This window comes from Loxodonta africana, chromosome 8, assembly GCF_030014295.1.
Source record: "Loxodonta africana isolate mLoxAfr1 chromosome 8, mLoxAfr1.hap2, whole genome shotgun sequence".
Classification (NCBI taxonomy): Eukaryota; Metazoa; Chordata; class Mammalia; order Proboscidea; family Elephantidae; genus Loxodonta; species Loxodonta africana.
The window spans coordinates 11,110,769-11,127,039 of NC_087349.1; the positions used below are offsets into that span (position 1 = coordinate 11,110,769).

The 16,271-nt window shown below is 42.4% G+C and overlaps 1 protein-coding gene across 1 annotated transcript in view; it reads left to right on the forward strand.

The window, feature by feature from the left end:
- Positions 1-219: 219 nt before the first annotated feature.
- The window catches only part of SVOPL (SVOP like), a 67,083-nt gene continuing 51,031 nt past the window's right edge, over positions 220-16,271 (forward strand). Inside the window, exons 1-3 of the mRNA XM_023539181.2 lie at positions 220-869; positions 1,056-1,147; positions 6,004-6,102. Coding sequence (XP_023394949.1) covers positions 788-869; positions 1,056-1,147; positions 6,004-6,102 — 273 coding nt within the window. The 5' untranslated portion in view covers positions 220-787. The remainder of the gene's footprint in view (positions 870-1,055; positions 1,148-6,003; positions 6,103-16,271) is intronic.

The window sequence follows — 16,271 nt, forward strand, 5'->3', positions numbered from 1 at the left end:
GAGCGGCTGGTGGGTTCAAACCATTGACCTTTCGGTTAGCAGCCAAGTACTTAATCACTGCACCACCAGGGCTCCTTACAGTTAAACTACAGTGTCTGAAAGTCATTTGAAACCTTTTTCTCTGGGTGTTTGGGCCACCAACTTGGTACACAGATTTCTTTTCTTTTGATTTTTCGGCTTAAGAATCTGTTTTTAATTTAAAAAGGGGGGGGGCAGGGAGTAAAGAGCAAGGTGCCGCAGATTTCTGTCAGAATTAAACAAAGCAATGGGTGTAAATGCATACTGGAAATCTAGGACACAGAGAGATATGAACTGCTGGTTAACATGATTATTTTTCTGTAACAAAAGCTGTTTTCTCTGAGGGAAGCGAGGGAGGGAGGAAGGAAAGAAACATAATGGTTACCGAGTGCCTGTTACATGGCAGGCACACTACACACAAAATTTCACTGAACCCACACTACAATCTTAGGAGGTAAGTGTTTGTACCCTCATTTACACGTGGCTGCTCTGTGTTGAAATTCTTCCTCTGCTACTTGTTAGCTGTGTGGCTGTGTTTCCTTATCTCTAAAATGGGGCTAATAAGAGTACCTAGCTCTGAGGGTTGTTGTGGGGGTTAAAGGAATTAGTTCATAGAAGCTTAGCCCAATGCCTGACAGAAGAGTCAATGAAATTCTTTGTGTAATGTGCCTGCCATATAATATCTCTCAGTAACCATCATTTTTTTTTCTTTCTTCCCAGCCTCACTTCAATCAGGGAAGCTGTGTGGGGAATTTGAACCGTTAACAAGATGGCAGCCAAGCAGACAGAGCCGGTCACTATCATTAGCCTTCGGAAGTTGAGCCTGACAGCCCCAGAGCCACAGCCCAAAGGTAAGCGTATCACAGATGTCTCCAGCACTCAAGCTGCTGCTTAATTCCTCCCTGTATTTACTAGTTTTGAGGATAATGAATTGGCTTTCCAACACCCTTCATTATTGCTCCTCGTGTGAGCAATACTTCCACACACATCCCCTTCCCACCGGAAGCTGTTCCTTTCATGTTGTCTTTCCTCGTTAGAGCCAAAGACCTTCACCGTGGAGGATGCTGTGGAGACCATTGGGTTCGGGCGTTTCCACATCGCCCTATTCCTGATCATGGGCAGCACTGGGGTGAGCGCACTTGGTGATCATTTCACACCCCAAAGCTGGCTACATCATTGGACACGCAATCCTATTCCTGACCTCCAGTCTTTGGTGGTCCATCCAGGGGCTAAGGCATGTGAAAGGGAGGAGGAACCCCACACAGGTGATCCATTATGAGCAAATGAATATCTGTGTCTCTAAGTTCTGGGAATTCAATACTCATTTAAAAATTGGTTTAAATCAAGGTATTGGAGGAGAGGAGAAAACAATGGCCTTGTTCTATGTAATATTTGACACAATAGTTCTCAAAACATATGGTGCCCAAGAATCAACTGGGTCATTTGCTGTAATTACGGATTTCCGGATTCTTTAACAGACACCAGTGAAGATTTATTATTTACCATCTGTTATTTTGAGCAAAGAAAGGAGCCTGGGGGCACAATGGTTAAGTGCTCAGCTGCCAACCAAAAGGTCAGGAGTTCAAACCCACCAGCCACTCAGCAGTAGGAAGATGTGGCAGTCTGCTTCTATAAAGATTACAGCCCTGGTGGTGGGAATGCTAAATGGTGCAACCACTGTGGAAAACGATATGATGCCTCCTTAAAAATTTAGAAATAGAAATACCAGACAATTCAGCAATCCCATTCCTAGAAATATATCCTAGAGAAATAAAAGCTGTCACGCGAATAGACATATGCCCACCCATGTCCATTGCAACATTATTCACAATAGCAGAAGGATGGAAACAACCTAAGTGCCCATCAACAGATGAGTGGGTAAACAAATTATGGTACATACACACAGTGGAATACTACAGCCCCAGAGCTTTCCCCAACAGTGTGAAGTACAAGTGCAGAACCACTGCTACATTCTCCTTTTATAGTTGGAGTGACAGTATGTGAAGAACCCATATCAAGATGTATAATGATAATGAGATAGAATGGAACATCTAGGACAAGTGGTCAACATAACAATGGTCTGGGAGTAAGGATACCTAAGAGGGAGAGCAGTGAGTAAACACCAAGGAGCTCTGACCTTCCCCACTCAGCTAACCTGTGTAACATGAGCTGGAGGCAGCACCTGACAAGTTCTGCTACATCTCTCAGAAGCATTGCTCTCTAGGGAGGCGGTCTAGCATAGAAAGAGAGAAAGGCAAGATTCATCCTCCCCCAACTTTTGTAACAACCAACAGTACAATGTAGAACATTCTACATCTACACTGTGAGTTCTCTGCTGTTGTTGTTAGGTGCCGTTGAGTTGGTTCTGACTCCTAGAGACCCTATCTATGTACAGCAGAGTGAAACACTGCCCTGTCCTGCACCATCCTCACAATTGTCACTATGTTTGGGCCCGCTGCTGCAGTCACTGTGTGACTCCATCTCGTTGAGGGTCTTCCTCTCTTTTACTGACCCTCTACATTACCAAGCAGGACGTCCTTCTCCAGGGACTGGTCCCCACGGAAACGTGTCCAAAGTACGTGAGATGAAGTCTTGCCATCTGTGCTTCTAAGGAGCATTCTGGCTGTACTTCTTCCAAGATAGATTTGTTCCTTCTTTTGATAGTCCATGGTATAGTCAATATTCTTCTCCAACTCCATAATTCAAAGGTGTCAATTCTTCTTTGGTCTTCCTTATTCATTGTCCAGCTTTCACATGCATATGAGATGATTGAAAATACCATGGCTTGGGTCAGGCACACCCTAATCCTCAAGGTGAGATCTTTGCTTTTCAACACTTTAAAGAGGTCTTTCGCAGCATATTTGTCCAATGCAATATGTCATTTGATTTCTTGACTGCTGCTTCCATGGATGTTAATTGTGGACCCAAGTAAAATAAAATCCTTGACAACTTCGCTCTTTTCTCCATTTGTCATGATGTTGCTTATTGGCCCAGTTGTGAGGATTTTTGTTTTCTTTATGTTGAGGTGTAATCCATACTGAAAGCTGCAGTCTGATCTTCATCAGTAAGTGCTTCAAGTCCTATTCACTTTCAACAAGCAAGGTTGTGTCATCTGCATATCACAGGTTGTTAATGAGTCTTCCTCCAGTCCTGATGCCAAGTTTTACTGCATATACTCCAGCTTCCTGGATTAGTTGCTCGGCATATAGATTAAGTATGGTGAAAGGATACAACTCTGATGCACACCTTTCCTGACCTTAAACCACGCAGTATCCCCTTGTTCTGTTCCAGAGACTGCCTCTTGATCTGTGTACAGGTTCCTCATGAGCACAATTAAGTGTTCTGGAGTTCCCATTCCTCGAAATATTATCCATAATTTGTTATGATCCGCACAGTTGAATGCCTTTGTGTAGTCAATAAAATACAGGTAAACGTCTTTCTGATATTCTCTGCTTTCAGCCAAAATCCATCTGACATCAGCAATGATATCCCTCATTCTACGCCCTCTTCTGAATCCAGCTGGAATTTCTGGCAGATCTTCAATCTTTTTGAATGATCTTCAGCAAAATTTTACTTGCATGTGATATTAATGATATTGCTCGATAATTTCCTCATTCCGTTGGATCACCTTTCTTTGGAATGGGCATAAATATGGATTTCTTCCAATTGGTTGGCCCGGTAGCTGTCTTTGAAATTTCTTGACATATTTGAGCAAGCACTTCCAGCGTTGTATCCATTTTTTGAAACATCTCAATTGGTATTCCATCAATTCCTGGAGCGCTGTTTTTTTCCAGTGCCTTCAGTGCAGCTTGGACTTCTTCCTTCGGTACCACTGGTTCTTGATCATAAGCTGCCTCCTGAAATGGTTGAATGTCGACCAATTCTTTTTAGTACAGTGACTCTGTGTATTCCTTCCAACTTTCTTTGATGTTTTCTGAGTCCTTCAATTTTTTGCCAGTAGAATCCTTCACTATTGCAACTTGAAGCTTGAAAGTTTTCTTCAGTTCTTTCTGCTTGATAAATACTGAGTGTGTTCTTCCCTTTTAGTTTTCTAACTCTAGGTCTTTGCACGGTTCATTGTAATACCTTGCTTTGTCTTCTTGAGCCACACTTCGAAATCTTCTATTCAGCTTTTTTACTTCATCATTTCTTTTCACTTTAGCTACTCTACATTCAAGAGTAAGTTTCAGAGTCTCTTCTGATATAAATTTTGGCCTTTTATTCCTTTTCTATCTTTTTAACGATCTTTTGCTTTCTTTGTGTATAATGTGCTTGAGGTCTATGCTAAAAAAATTTTTTTTTTTTTTTTTAGCATATAGACTCCAAAAATTGTAAGACCCTATATTTCAAAGGACAAGTAGGGGTAAATTGTAGGGTTTTGCTGTCCACTGCCTTCTACCGCCAACCAAACATGTCCACTTATATTTTGTATAATTGGTCTCCTAGTATTGTTTCTTTAGGAGAAATGTTCCCTAGGCTAAAAAAAAAAAAATTAGAAACTCTCTGTTTTAGGGTGTCTCTTTCTCTTTCAAATATATGTGAGCCCTGTTTTCCATAACAATCCTCCACTGAATGAAAAGTCAATGTAGAATTTTTTTACCTTCCCAAATCAACCAAACCAACCACTCAAAAGCATCTCCATGAGATATTATCTGGATTAGGAATAGGGTGCTCTTCAACTCTTTTCCAAAAGATAATTGTCAGCACTATGTATTACTAGATAGGTCACCCCCTTGTGTCCATCTTCAGACCCAAGTCCATGGAGGTTGTATGTCTACTGCACTTTGACGCTTGATGTTGGTGCAAAATGGCTTCAGGTTTGATTTGAGTGTCTTGAGGGCTGTTTCAATTCTTCCCAGCCCCCAGTTAAGAAAGGGTCTTTACCAGTCCTCCCCTTCCCCCATTGCACACACACAAAGGAAAACAACACTATTTATTTTGGTGTGGAAACCAAATCCCTTCCCTGGTCGTAGGACGATGCTTTGTGGACCAGGGTCTTCTCATCAGATGCGTGGACAGGGATGGGCCATGGCAGGCTCCTGTCAGGCACTTGTGAAAAGGCAGTGGGGAAGAACTAGATGATGCCCGACTACCACCACAGACCATTCTGACCAGGGTCTCAATAGATGGTCTCAGATAGAATGTCAGAAAAATGTAGAACAAAACTCAAATTCTTAAAAAAAAAAGTCCAGACTAACTGGACCAGTGGAGACCAGAGGACTCTATGAGACTATCGCCCTGAAATACTCTTTAAACCTTGAACTGAAACTATGCCCCGAGATCACGTTTTAGCGCAATAGCAGACTGGCACACAAATAAAGGATATTACCTGTAGAAACCATGCTCTGCTTAAAACCATCTGCATGAAATCGAAAGGTCAGCATTTACCCTAAAGGCAAGATGAGATGATAAGGGGGCAGGAAACCTAGAGCACTGGCAATGCGACAAACAAAATGCAATTAAAGAGACTGTTGACACATCCTGGAAAATATAACTAATGTCAGTGAACAATTTGTGTGGGAATTGTCAAATGAGAACCTAATTTGCTGTGTAAAATTTAACCAAAAATGCAATAAATATTATTTAAAACAAGAAAATAAGAGAGGCAGTGGGAACAGTAGGCAGGTTTCAGGGCCTCACGTGACTGGGATGTATGTAACAGCATCCCGGTCGCTCCACCAGCCTAGTCAGTGGCCAGGACTTTTATATGGTCTTCTAAGACCTTTTTCTGGAGTGCTGTAATCTTTATGGAAGCAGATCACCAGGCCTTTCTTCCATGTCTCCAGTAGGTGGGTTTGAACCACTAACCTTTAGGTTAGTAGTTGAGCACTTAACCATTTACTCCACCTAGGGACTTGGGTACACAATAAAAAAAAAAAAAACACAATAGGCACCTCATAAATGAGGGTAGGGAGGACGAGGGACAGGGAGATCGGGGAAGAAATGGTAGCAAACCAGCCCTGAGTCATGACATTTTTCTCTAAGGTTGCTGAGGCCATGGAGATCATGCTAATAGCTGTGGTGTCCCCCGTTATCCGCTGTGAATGGCAACTGGAGAACTGGCAGGTGGCGTTGGTGACCACGGTGAGTACCTGCATCCTGTGCTGTTGGGGAGCCAGCTGAGGCTGGGAACTTCCACTCTGCTCCTCCATCTCACAGGGCAGAGAGCCCAGGACACCTCCCCACCTGGTGGGCTGGCTACCACAGCTCATGGGTTTGCAGGGTGAAACTAGCCTTCAGAGCTCTCTCCCCTTTCCCTTTCCCTGAGGTAAAGTGTAACACTGGACTGAGCAAGAGCCCCGTGGAGAGAAATGCAAACAAGAATTGACCCTAAACCATAGGTTCTAGCCATGGCTTAAGTGAATTCACTACGAGGCCACCTAGTTGGACCCTGGTGACTTAACCAACCACCAAACCACTCGCGCTGAATTGCACTGTGTCGTGCATTTGACTTTCCTCCAAGGCCACTGAAGCAGCCTTATGAATTACACATGAAGTTTTGCTCTAAAGTGGAATTAAGGATATTATCTGTTGTTCCCTCAAAAGCATTTTTTAAGTGCCAATTCTTTGCCAGCACCGTGTGTGCGTGTGCGTGTACGTGTGCATATGTGTTGTATGTGTGTGGGGGGGCGCACAAGCAGTTGCATGCTGCTTAAATGGAAAGTGAGAAGGGGGCTGGAGACACAGACGGGGCCAGAGCACCTCATAGTCGGCTCATGGAGTCCATTCTGTGGGTCACTGCTCCCCAAATGGGGCGAGAGTCCATACTTTCTCCCAGCATCATCCACAGACTTGATAAAAAATATCTGGCACACATAGGTCTTACTGGTTTTTTTTTTTCTAAATTTTATTTATTTTGTTGTTGTCATTGAGAATATACACAGCAAAACATACACCAATTCAATAGTTTCTACATGTACAATTTAGTGACGTTGATTATATTCTTCGAGTTGTGCAACCACTCTCACCCTCCTTTTCTGAGTTGTTCCTCCCCCATTAACATAAACCCACTGCCCCCTAAGGCTCCCATTTAATCTTTCAAGTTGCTGTTGTCAATTTGACCCCATATGGACAGCTCTTAAAAGAGCGCAATGCTCAAGGCAGACCTTTTTTACTAGTTAAGCTAAACTATTTCTCAGTTTTAAGATGACTTCAGGAGTTACTTTTGGCTTAAGATTTACAGATTATCTCAGGGCAATGGTTTCAGGAGTTTGTCCACTCTCTGCGGCTCCAGAAAGTCTGGAGTCCATTAGAATTTGAAATTCTCTTCTGCATTTCCTCCCTTTTCATTAGGATTCTTCTATGGAATCTTTGATCAAAATACTCAGCAATGTTAGCCAGGCACCATTCACTTCTGGTCTCATGGCAAAGGAGGCAGTTGTTCATGGAGGCGATTAGCCACACATTCCGTACCCTCCTCCTAGTCCTGACTCTCCTTCTTTGTATTACTGGTTTTCAAATTATCATTTTGTTTAACAAATAGCAATTTTGTGTGAAAGCAGTATAGACTTCATAGTCATTACGTATTTCTCATCAAATGGATATTAAAGCTTCTAGCCTGTAGAGCTCTGCTAAGTTTCTTTTTATCTGGAAGAGGCTCTTTTTATGTGAAATGTTGGAAGCCATGGCTGTGGATGATAGAGAGCTGTTGAAGGGCTTTAAGGAGGGACAAGGCGGGTTTTCTAAGAGCCCTGAGAAGATGAGGTTGGAGGGTGGAACACCAGTTGGGAGGTGGTGGCAGAGGTTAAGTGTCAGAGTGTGCTTCTGGAAAGGAGGCAGTGTCAACTGAGGTGGCCAGGTCAGCTGAGGAGGTCAAAGAGCCACAAGGTGAGGAGTGGAGGCTTGGTTTACTTGGGTATTGAAAGTCGGTTACACAATGGTAGAACTTACTAGAAGGAAATACCACGAGCCGATAGTATCCTCGCTATAAGAGCAGGATGTCTGGAAGTGGGTGGACTGTGAAGGATGGAGGGTGGTATCATCACTGGCAGAGGCCTTCAGGGCATATAGGAGAGGGACAAGTGTGTTCTGGAATGGGTAGTGGAGGATGCTGGAAGACATTATGGGGGTGGACAAAGGGGCATCCCTTGATGCTGCTGGGGAGCTGCTAGGGAGCTGCTGGGAAAGGAATATTCTCACGGTGAATAGTTCTGCTCTCACTCCCTGCCCTTAACTCATGTCAAATTTAACCTGTGTTGGGTACCAGGAAGAATTCCCCCTCATAAGTATCTGCTCACACAAGGGGATAATCTGAGTTCTCCTCTCAGCTAATATGTGTTCAATGCCCATTTGTGCTGCCTCTGTGTCTTGGAGGCTAAGAAACATGGAGCCCAGGCTTATGTCCAATCTCTGCCTCAAATCTGCTCTCAGCCCCATTCCCCTCTTTAAAATTTGAAATTGTTGTACTCGCCCCGCTCCCTCCCCCCCCCCTTTTTTTTTAAAGCTGCCTCCGATACTTTTAGAAAAGAGAAAATATTTAAAAACAGGCAAACAAAAAACTGAAGGTCTGACTTGGGCTTGTAGTTAAGTGACTCCACTCTTTTTCATTTTCTTCCAACTGTCAAAGAGCAAACTGGAATCTCTGTTAAGATTAAAGCAAAGAGTTTTAATGAAGGAATAAAGCAATCGAGATCAGGCAGCACTTTGTGAGAATTTACAGAAGTACTCAGGTGAAAGGTTTTTTCACAGAGTTTAAGTACAGGAAATTCAGGAACTTAACAAGGAAAAATTCTGATTGGTTGACATTTACAAAATCATGCTTTAACAGACACCAGACAATAACGAAATCCCTCAAGCATTGTTTTGTTTATCATAAAGCTTGAGATGGTTAAGTTCATGCTAATCAATGGATATTTGGGGGGCCAGCCTGAGTTAGTACCTTCCTAGGAGCATGCTGTGAAAGGAAGGAAGGGGATGGGACCCCAAAGGTTTCCTGAGGTATTCTGGCTTGCTGACTTTTGAGATTAGCTTGGAATAGGCAGTAAACAACAAAAAATGGAGTCCAGGCTACATCTTTGGCAGAAACCTCTCCTTACGCCAAGCACCTAGATTTTGGGGGCTCCTTCACACACCTTTAAAACATAGTTCAATTTAGGAAGTGTCGCTATCCTCCCTTGTCCCTTTGGGCTGAGTGCTGTGACTTTACGTGTAGTTAATAACTAACTAAACTATAACTACACACCCCAAGCTGACTCATGGGTGCACATCTTCGTTCCTGAGGGTGCTGGACATCCAGGGGCAGCATTCGCTTTTGTCATGGCCCCAGGATTGTATCCCTGGTGGCACAGTCTCTGTGTTTGCAGCACCGGCATTTATGTTGTTTCCTGTTGGTGCCCAGGGGAGGAGTACCCAATAAGCAAGGTATGCACGGGCGTACTAGTGTTTACTTACTATCGTCCACAATTTCACCTGTGAAATTCATTCAAAGACGTGGTGAAACTTATGTGAAATTGCGCACTATAGATTGTTAAGTAAACACAATTAAGCCTGTTCATACTTTGCTTACCTTACTATAAGCCCGTGTGTACTTTGCTAACTGGTTAATCTTGTTACCAGCTTTCCTGTCCTCTCTTGCCTTCTAGTCCTTGCCCCTGAACTGGTGTGCCTCTTTAGTCTTGTTTTGTTTTATGGGCCTGTCTAATCTTTGACTGAAGAGTGAACCTTGGGAGTGACTTCGTTACTGAGCTAAAAGGGTGTTCAGGGGCCATACTCTTGGGGTTTCTCCAGTCTCTGCCAGGCCAGTAAGTCTGGTCTTTTTTTGTTGAGTTAGAATTTTATTCTACATTTTTCTCCAGCTCTGTCTGGGACCCTTTATTGTGATCCCTGTCAGAGCAGTCATTGGTGGTAACCAGGCACCATCTCGTTCTTCTGGACTCATTCTGTTGGAGGCCATAGCAGATGTGGCCCATTAGTCCTTTGGATTAATCTTTGGAAACCCTGGTGGCGTACTGGCTAAGTGCTATGGCTGCTAACCAAAAGGTCAGCAATTCAAATCCACCAGGCGCTCCTTGGAAACTCTATGGGACAGCTCTACTCTGACCTATAGGGTCACTATGAGTCGGAATCAACTCGACAGCAATGGGGTTTTGTTGTTGTTGTTGTTGTATCTTTAGTTTTCTTCATTCTTCCTTGCTCCCGAAGGGGTGAGACCAGTGCAATATCTTAAATGACCGCTCACAGGCTTTTAAGACCTCAGACCCTACTCACCAAAGTAGAATGTAGAACATTTTCTTTATAAACTATGCTATGCCAGTTGAGCTAGAAGTTCCCCAAGACCATGGTCCCCACAGCCCTCAGCCCAGTAATTCAGCCCCTCAGGGAGTTTGCATATGTCTATGGAGCTTCTATGACCTTACCTTGTACAAGCTGTGCTGGCTTTCCCAGTATTGTGTACTGTCTTACCTTTCATTGTCTATTTAGTGTTTTTCCATCCCTTCCCCTCCCTCATAACCATCAAAAATTGTTTCTTTTTGTGTGTAAACTTTTTCATGAGTTTTTACAGTAGTGTTCCCATACAATATTTGTCCTTTTGTGATTGACTTATTTCACTCAGCATAATGTCCTCTAGATTCATCCACGTTATGAGATGCTTCGAAGGTTCATCATTGTTCTTTATCACTGTGTAGTATTCCATTATATGTGTATACCACAGTTTGTTTATCCATTCATCTGTTGATCGGCATCTATGTTGTTTCCATCTTTTTGCTATTGTGAATAATGCTGCAGTGAATATGGGAGTGCATATATCTGTCCATGTGATGACTCTTATGTCTCTAGGACATATTCCTAGGAGTGGCATTACTGGACATGGTATTTCTATTTCTAGCTTTCTAAAGAAGTGCCATATTGTTTTCCAAAATGGTTGTATCATTTTGCATTCCCACCAGCAGCGCATAAGAGTTCTGAGCTCCCTGCAGCCTCTCCAACATTTGTTATTTCCTGTTTTTTTGATTCACGCCAGTAATGCTGGGGCGAGATGATATCTCATTATGATTTTGACCTGCATTTCTCTAATGGCTAGTGATTGTGGGCATTTCCTGATGTGACTGTTGACCTCTTTAACGTCTTCTTTGGTGAAGTGCCTGTTCATTTCCATTGCCCATTTTTTAATTGGATTGTCTTTTTTTTTTTGTAGAGCTGTTGGATTTTCCTGTACATTTTAGAGATTAGATCTTTGTCTGATTTGTAATAGCCAAATTTTTTTCCCCAGTCTGTAGGTTCTCTTTTTACTCTTTTGGTGAAGACTTTTGATGAGCATAAGTGTTCAATTTTTAGAAGATAACAGTTATCTAGCTTATCTTCTGAAGTTTGTGTGTTGTTGGTTATGGTTTTTAACCTGTTAATGCTGTGTGTTAGGGCCTCTAGCATTCATCTCATTTTTTTCTTCTATGAACTTTATGGTTTTTGGCTTTATATTTAGGTCTTTGATCCATTTTGAATTAGTTTTTGTGTATGGTGTGAGGTATGGGTCCTGTTTCATTTTTTTGCAGATGGACTTCCAGTTTTGCCAGCACCATTAGTTAATAAGACTGCCTTTTCCCCATTTGATGCACTTTAGGCCCTTGTAGAAGATCAGGTGTTGGTAGCTGGGTGATTTATATCTGGGTTCTCAATTCTGTTCCATTTGTCTGTCTGTTGTTGTTCCAGCACCTTATTTTTATTTTTTGTTATGCTTTAGATGAAGGTTTACAGAGCAAATTAATACACATATTGTTTTGTGACATTGGTTGCCAATCCCAAGAAGTGTCAACACTCTTCCTTTCTTGACCTTGGGTTCCCTATTACCAGCTTTCCTGTCCCTTCCTGCCTTCTCATCCTTGCCCTTGAGCTGGTGCACCCATTTAGTCTCATTTTGTTTTATGGGCCTGTCTAATCTTTGGCCGAAGGGTGAACCTCAGGAATGACTTCAGTACTGAGCTAAAAGGGTGTGTGGGGGCCATACTCTCAGGGTTTTTCCAGTCTCTGTCAGGCCAGTAAGTCTGATCTTTTTTTTTGTGAGTTAGAATTTTATTTGCGTTTATTTCCAGCTCTGTCCAGGACTGTCTATTGTGATCCCTGGGAAGGCAGTCATTGATGGTAGCTGGGCACCATCTAGCTGTACTGGACTCAGTCTCATGGAGGCCATGGTAGATGTGGTCCATTAGTCCTTTGGGCTAATATTTCCCTTGTGTCTTTGGCTTTCTTTGTTTTCCATTGCTCCCGAAAGAGTGAGACCAGTGAAGTATCTTAGATGGCCACTCACAAGCTTTTAAGATCCCAGATGCTACTCACCAAGTAGGGTGTAGAACATTTTCTTTCTAAACTATGTTATGCCAATTTAGCTAGATTCTCCTGAGATCATGGTCCTCAGCCCTCAGCCAAGCCATTCAGTCCCTCAGAGATTTTGGATGTGTCTGTGGAGCTTCCATGATATTGCCTTGATCAGATCGTACTGACTTCCCTAGTGTTGTGTACTGTCTTACCCTTCATCAAAGTTACCACTTATCAATTGTCTATTTAATGTTTTTCCATCCCCACTCCTCCCGTCCCCCATAACTATCAAAGATTGTTTCTTTCTGTGTGTAAACCTTTTCATTAGTTTTTATAATAGTGGTCTTATAATTGTACTATAAGACCTTTTGTGATTGACTTATTTCACCCAGCATAATGCTCTCCAGATTCATCCATGTTGTGAGATGTTTTGCAGATTCATCATTGTTCTTTATCATTGTGCAGTATTCCATTATGTGTGTGTACCACAGTTTGTTTATCCATTCATCTGTTGATAGGTACTTAAGTTGTTTACATCTCTTAGCTATTGTGAATAATGCTGCAATGAACATGGGTATGCATATGTCTATTTCTTTGATGGTTCCTATTTCTCTAGAATATATTCCTAGGAGTGGGATAGGTGGATCATATGGTATTTCTATTTTTAGCTTTTTAAGGAAGGACCATATGGTTTCCCAAAATGGTTGTAGCATTTTGCATTCCCACCAGTGGTATATAAGAGTTCCAATCTCCCCAACTTTCGTTATTTTCTGGTTTGTTTTGTTTGTTTGTTTTTAGTGGCAGTAATGTCAGGGTGAGATGGTGTCATGGATTGAGTTGTATCCCCCCAAAATATCTGTCAACTTGGCTGGGTCATGAGTCCCAGTATTGTATGATTGTCTACCACTTTGTCATCTGATGTGATTTCCCTATGTGTTGTAAATCCTATGTAATGAAATAGATTAGTGGCAGTTATATTGATGAGATCTACAAGATTAGATAGTGTTTTTATCCAATCTCTTTTGAGATACAAAAGACAGAAGCGAACAGAGAGACATGGGGACCTCATACCACCAATAAGCAGCGCTGGGAGGAGTGTGTCCTGTGCTTAGATGCTCCCAGACCAAGGGAAGACTGATGACCAGGACCTTCCTCCAGAGCTAACAGAGAGAGAAAGCCTTCCTTTGGAGCCAGCTCCCTGAATTTGGACTTTTAACCTACTGGACTGTGAGAGAATAAACATCTCTTTGTTAAAGACATCTGCTTGTGGTATTTCTGTTATAGCAGCACTAGATGACCCAGACAGATGGTATCTCACTGTAGTTTTGATTTGCTTTTCTCTAATGGCTAGTGATCTCGAGCATTTCCTCATGTGCCGGTCAGCTGCCTGAAAGTTTTCTCTGGTGAAGTGTTTGTTCATATCCTTTGCCCATTTTTTAATTGGAATATTTATCATTTAGTTGTATTGGTGTTAGATTTTCCTATAAATTTTAGAGATTAGACCTTTGTCAGATTTGTTACAGCTAAAAATTTTTTCCCAGCCTGTAGATTCTCTTTTTAGTCTTTTGGTGATGTCTTTTGATGAGCATAAGTGTTTAACTTTCAGAAGATCCCAGTTATATAACTTATCTTCTGTTGTTGTATATTAGTTTCTCCCATCCAGCTAGCCCCATGTGCCATCCCTGGCCCTTCTTGATGGATTGAACTGCACCACTCAGCTAGAGAACCACTGGCACATGGCCTCCCCAGGTCTGTGCCACTCCCACTGGCAAGCTCCCTTGGTGCCACTTTTTTTTTCTGTTTCTTCTCTTTCCCTTCCTTTCTTTCATTTCTTCTGCCCAGCTAGCCCCATGTGTGGTCCCTGCCCCTTCTTGATGGGCTGTGCCATATCGTTCAGTTAGAGAGCCACTGGCACACAGCCTCCCTGGGTCCATGCCACCCCCACCTCCAGGCTCCCTTGGTGCCAATTTTTTTCCCTTTCTTTTTCTTTGTTTTGCTTTTTTTTGTTTCTTCTCTCTCTCTCTCTTCCTTCCTTTCCTTTCTCCCACCCACCTACCCTTGTGTGCCACACCCACTTCTTGACAGGCTGTGCTGTACCACCCTGCTAGAGAAGCTCTGGCACACAGCCTCCCCAGGTCTGTGCATCCCCCACAGGCTGGCTCCCTCAGTGTCATATTTTTTATTTTTCTTTATCTTTCCCCTTCTCCCTTTTCCTTCTCCCTCCCATCTAGGCCCTGTGCTGCCTCTGCCCTTTCCTGATGGGCCATACCATGCTGTCTAGTGAGAGAGACATCAGCTCAACACCACCCCAGTTCTGCCTTGCCCCCAATGGCCAGCTCCCCTAGCACCATATTTATTTACTTTTGTTGTTGCTGTTGTTGTTTGTTTTTGTCTTTTTGCTAGTTCGTCTCCCTCTTTCCCTTCTTTCCTTTCCTTTCTCCTGCCTGTCTAGCTGACCCACACCACTTGGCCAGAGAGTCACCAGCACACAGCCTAGAAGGATCTGCTCTGTCCCCACCAGCTGAATTCTACCACGCCACCATTTTAATTCCTTTTTTTTGTTTGTTTGCTCCTGTTTCTCTCTCTCTCTTCTTTCTCTCATCCACTTACCTGCACATAGCACATCCTCTCCGGTCCCTCCTGCATATCTGTACCGTGTGCTGAGCACATGCCCCCAAGCAGCACTGACAGGAACCACTGGACCCTGACCTGCACTGTCCCCCAACCACCCTGTCAGCCCCAATTCGTGCAGCAAATGACCCATCCCGCACTTCCCCTTCCTATGGACCTGCCCAGCTGCACCATAGCTGAGCTGGCCCTGCCCACATGGACAAGGTGATGAGAAGCATCATGCCCACAGATGAGCAAGCAATCAAGTATGCCCAGGCCATCTGCCCAGACATAACAAAATAAGAGAAAAAAATTGGATAAAACAATCAAATCTACAATCAATAAACAAACCAACAAAATTCCCGAATGTTCTAATGACAGCAGACAATATCAAAACATATTAAAAAAAAGAAGAAGAAGATGACTTCAGAAAACGACCAAAATAAAACACCAGATGACTTTCCCGTAGAAGAAAAGACACTGAAATTACCTGATAGGGAATTTAAAACTTTAATATTCAGGCTCTTCAAGAGATGAAGGAAAACACAGAAAAAAATAAGGAAAAAAAAGACAGAATCAGGGAAACCACAGACAAAGCATGGAAGAATTCAGGAAAATAATACAGGAACAAAATGTCAAAATAAACCAACAGCTAGAAATCATATGAAACAGCAACTAGAAATCCAAAAAATAAACAAGATTTCAGAAATGGACACTGCCATAGAAAGCTTTAGGAGCAAATTTGAAACAATGGAAGTCAAGAGTAGTGAAGTTGAAGACAAATCCTTGGCTACCAATTTGTTTGAGGAAAAAAATCAGAGATAAGAATGAAGAAACCCTGAAAACAATGTGGAATACAATCAAAGCAAAAATTTGTGTGTGATTGGAGTTCTAGAATGGGGGAGAAAACAAAACACAGAAAGGACCATTGAAGATTTGCTGACAGAAAACTTCCCTAGTATGATGAAAGATGAAAAGCTGACCATCCAAGAACCTCGGTGAACCTCATGTAGGATAGACTTCAAAAGAAAACCACCAGACATATCATAATCACTCTTGCTGAAATCAAAGACAAAAAAAGAATCTTGCAAGCAGCTTGAGAAAACGAAAAGTCACATACAAAGGGAAAACAATAAGACTAAGCTCTGATTAACTGGCAGAAACCATGCAGGCAAGAAGGCAATGGGATGACATACATAAAACCTTGAAAGAAAAAATTGCCAATCAAGAGTAATATATCCTGCAAAACTCTCACTCAAATATGAAGGTAAAATTAGAATATTTCCAGATAAACAGAAATTAAGAGAATATGTAAAAACCAAACCAAACTTCAAGAATTTATTAAAGAGAGTCATTTGGTTAGAGTACCAACAACATCAGACAGCAACCTGAAT